At 35.9% G+C, this 3794-nt stretch overlaps 1 protein-coding gene across 1 annotated transcript in view; it reads left to right on the forward strand.

Moving 5' to 3' along the window:
• The window catches only part of LOC132174549 (F-box protein At3g62230-like), a 3098-nt gene extending 2017 nt beyond the window's left edge, over positions 1 to 1081 (forward strand). The window contains exons 2-3 of the mRNA XM_059586187.1: positions 265 to 438; positions 542 to 1081. Of these exons, the coding sequence (XP_059442170.1) occupies positions 265 to 438; positions 542 to 853 (486 nt within the window). The 3' untranslated portion in view covers positions 854 to 1081. The remainder of the gene's footprint in view (positions 1 to 264; positions 439 to 541) is intronic.
• The last annotated feature ends 2713 nt before the right edge of the window (positions 1082 to 3794 follow it).

Raw genomic sequence — 3794 nt, forward strand, 5'->3', positions numbered from 1 at the left:
GCTGGCACTGTAGCTGGAACGGTACTGTTCCAGCTACAGTGCCGGCCCGGTCTGTTGCCAAACATAGCCGATATAAGTCAATCCTCACTTAAATTTTTTTAATTAAACGGGTTAAACTCTTTTAACTTTAATTTTTCAGTTTCATGTTAAGTTGTTGTCTGCCTAAATTTCCACCCCCCATATTGAAAGAAGCCAAAGAAAAAGAAAAGTAGAAGCTTGAAAGTGGGAACTAACAACTATTCTCCTTGTCTTCACAATTTGTAGGTTATTCCCTGTGGAGATGAACCATTCAAGATGGATTTTCCCCTGAACTTAACGCACTTAACATTGAAGGCTGCTCTGCATGAACATGAATTTTTTGGAATGTGCTTCTTCCTGCGCAGTAGTCCTTGTTTGGAGACTCTCACAATCCAAATAGGCCCCGGAAGAGTGTTTCCTGTGAGTATTATTATTAGCAAGGGTTTTTCAAAAAACACATACACTTTTGCCTTGAAAGTAAAAACCCCAGGTATGATTTTTCCTTATTTTGTTTGTTTTATAGGATTACGCGCCCCCATTTCCGCTGGCGCCTGATAACTTCTGGGAGCAGAAGTTCCCCCCCTTCAACTCCTTGCCCTTCGAGTGCTTCAACACTCTTACTGTTGTGGAGGTTGAAGGCTTCAGGGGAACAAGGCATGAACTTCCCTTCCTGCGCTATTTGATCCGCTCTGGCCATGTCCTGGAACACCTACACATTACTGTTTCAAAGGAAGGTGAAGAAAACGGTGGAAATGTCCAAGCATACCATGAGAGAGCTCAAGTGCTGCAGACGTTCCAAAAAGCCTCACCAAATCTGCAGATATCCATCTATTAAAACAGAGGACCCTGCTGCTCCTATTGGCTACTAGATTTTAATAAATGGAGCAGCCCCTATTAGCTATTTGCATAAGAGAAATTTGAAATAAGAACACAATAATCTCTGTTAATTTCTCGTAAAACTTTTGAATTTGCTGGCTTTCAAACATTTAGCCAGTTGCTTTAACTGGTCAACTTTCTATAAACAGAGGGAACCTTTTATCCTACTTCCTGTCTAAATCTTTGGTGTGAGCATTAGCATGTTTGTTTATAAATTGTTGCATGCCTTTCAAGTACATATAGACCGAATTATTCTTTGTTTTTTTCTCTTTAATTTCCTTTAGATTTATCAACAAGATATTTGTTCTTGTTTTTATGTTCTTATGGCATTGGGTGCCCCCTCCACTAGGAAAAGAAGATGTAAAAGCATTCTCTGATCTTTGTATTTCTCTGCACGTAAAAAGCATATGTACTGCTACAACCATTGATAGAATTAGTACTGTTAGAGGGGACAAATATCTCATTCCATTCCTTTCTTACACTGTAGAACTAGAAACTAGAATTTTTTAAAAAACATAAAAGAAAACCAGAAAATGGAGTCAATCTGCTGGGATCAAACGCATTTTTAAAATATTTTTATTTTCTTCAGCTTTGTACACGTGAATAAGAAATCAGTGTTAAAAAAAAACACCTCAGAAGTCAGTGATGGGCTCTCCAGCAGTCAGATTTCTCTCTACCGTCCACGGCAAGTTAAACAGCTTTGCCATGATGAATTTGAAGATCTTGTTCACATTTATGTTGTGGGTGGCGTTCGAGAAGAACAGGGTCGCTTTCATTGCCCTTGCATATGCCCTAGCCTGCATGCGTGCAGAAGTAGACTCGATAAATGAATTGAATTATAATTGATATATATAATTTTATATACATGTTTCGATATAATTTGAATTTGACATAAGTTAAATATAAAATTAAAATATTAGAGTTCCGTTTAACTAAGTTAGTGAGATTATACCTAAATAGTCTTATATTCATACCTTAACACGACTTAAACTCGGTACACGAACACAAATTAACATCCCTGATTTATAATCTATCATCTCCGTAAAAGACGGAGATTTATATAAATATATTAAAATTTACCAGTCAATATATACAACCCAAGTCTAGGTCCAACAAATAAAAATCTTTTTTTTTTGTTTTTTATCTCAAAATGTTATCCTTAAATTCTATTCCAGGCTTTGACAAACATGTGGCCCCTGTGCCCTCTCTCTAACGCGGTGAGAGAATTATCTAGGATTTTGGCACATGTCCATTTTCAAAGATTGACAGAGGAAGACTTTAAAGTCCTCATAAATTATCCTTGATATTCTTCAACTTGCTGCATATGCCAGCAAGGCCCAGCAACGATATAGATTACGAGGTGAACATATTATCCCATAATATTAAAGGGGTTCTATTGTTTGGTTGACACTATTATAATGAATTCTTTCATTAACACGTGAAATATTTAATTAAAATAATTAGTAAATTGAGGAGACAGAGGTTAAACTCAAAACATCTGTTCCAAATACCATGTTAAATTATTTTTTATCTGAAAAAAAAAACAAAAACAAACAATGGTAGAAAATAGTTCAAATAGAGATCATCGATCCATGACTACACTTATTATACATACAAACTCCCATAAGCAATCACAATGCGCTGACTCCACTTCCACTTATAATAAAAACATATCTAAAGCCAAGTGTGACTCGTGTTAGAGTTAGCCTTTAGCAAAAGAATTTGGTAGTCTTCTCCACTCTCGGAACATAACTTGAGCTGAACCTCGGCAAAGTGCGATGTCGGCGGCGTGAGAAAGAGAGGGGGAGAGCGGCAGAGTGCGACGTCGGCAACGGGTGGAGACAGAGAGCGATGTGCGAAGAGAGAGAGAGAGTGGCGAGGGGCAAGCGAAGATAGTGAGTCATCGAGAGGGAGAAAGAGGGGAAAATCAAAGAGTGATGGAGAAAGAAGAGGGGTGGGCACGGCTTGAGAGTGTGAGGAGAGCTGGAGAGGGAAAAATGTTTTAGGTTTAGGAGGTCCTCCGTCCTTTAGTTTTTTTTTTTTTTTTAATAATTATAAACGTGTCTGGTGGGTCACTTACAGATTGATCTACCACACACAAAATAAACGGGTTGACCCGTTTATGACCCAAACCCTTTTAGGGTAAACTCAAACTCGGTAACTTTATGTCGTGTTTGTGTCGAGTTCGTGGGTCATATCAAAATTGTCAGCCCTAGGTCCCTTCGATAAATAAACCTGAGATAAATAAAAAATACATAAAAATATAAAAAATAAAAAAATAAAAAGAAGAAAAAAAAAGAAGAAGTAGTAGATTGAAGATCTAAGCTCATGGCATCGTGCGTCACCTCCATGTAGTACCACTTGATCGCGTTGAAAGCTCATGATCAAGGCCATATCCCACCAAAAGAAGAATCACAACATAAGGTGGAGGTATGCAAAAAATGATTAAAAATAATATTTAAAGAAAATAGAAAGTGAAATAGACAACATACTTAAATTCGTATTTAAAAATAGAAAAAACTTTATTTTAAACTCTTGAATTACTACAAATTTTAAGAAGACCTTCTCAAATTTAAAAATTTTTCAATTTTACCTCTTGAACTTTCAGTTACATGCTTCAGGTATATATCATTAATTCCTTTAACTTTTTACCAATTCAACTTCTTTATATATATATATATATATATATATATATATATCAGATTTTTTTTTTTTTTTTTATTAATCAGCATTTGGAGTACTTGACTTGTATATATGCACAACATTTCTAGGCACCATGAATTCGAGTGAATTTCCTCCAAATTTTGATTTTATGTGAAGATTGAATTCAAATGCATAAACATCTTCTCCTGAAGGAATCAGGAATTTTGATGCGGGGGAAAAGTTATAAAAATATTTTG

The sequence above is a fragment of the Corylus avellana genome, chromosome ca3 (genome assembly GCF_901000735.1).
Source record: "Corylus avellana chromosome ca3, CavTom2PMs-1.0".
Lineage (NCBI taxonomy): Eukaryota > Viridiplantae > Streptophyta > Magnoliopsida > Fagales > Betulaceae > Corylus > Corylus avellana.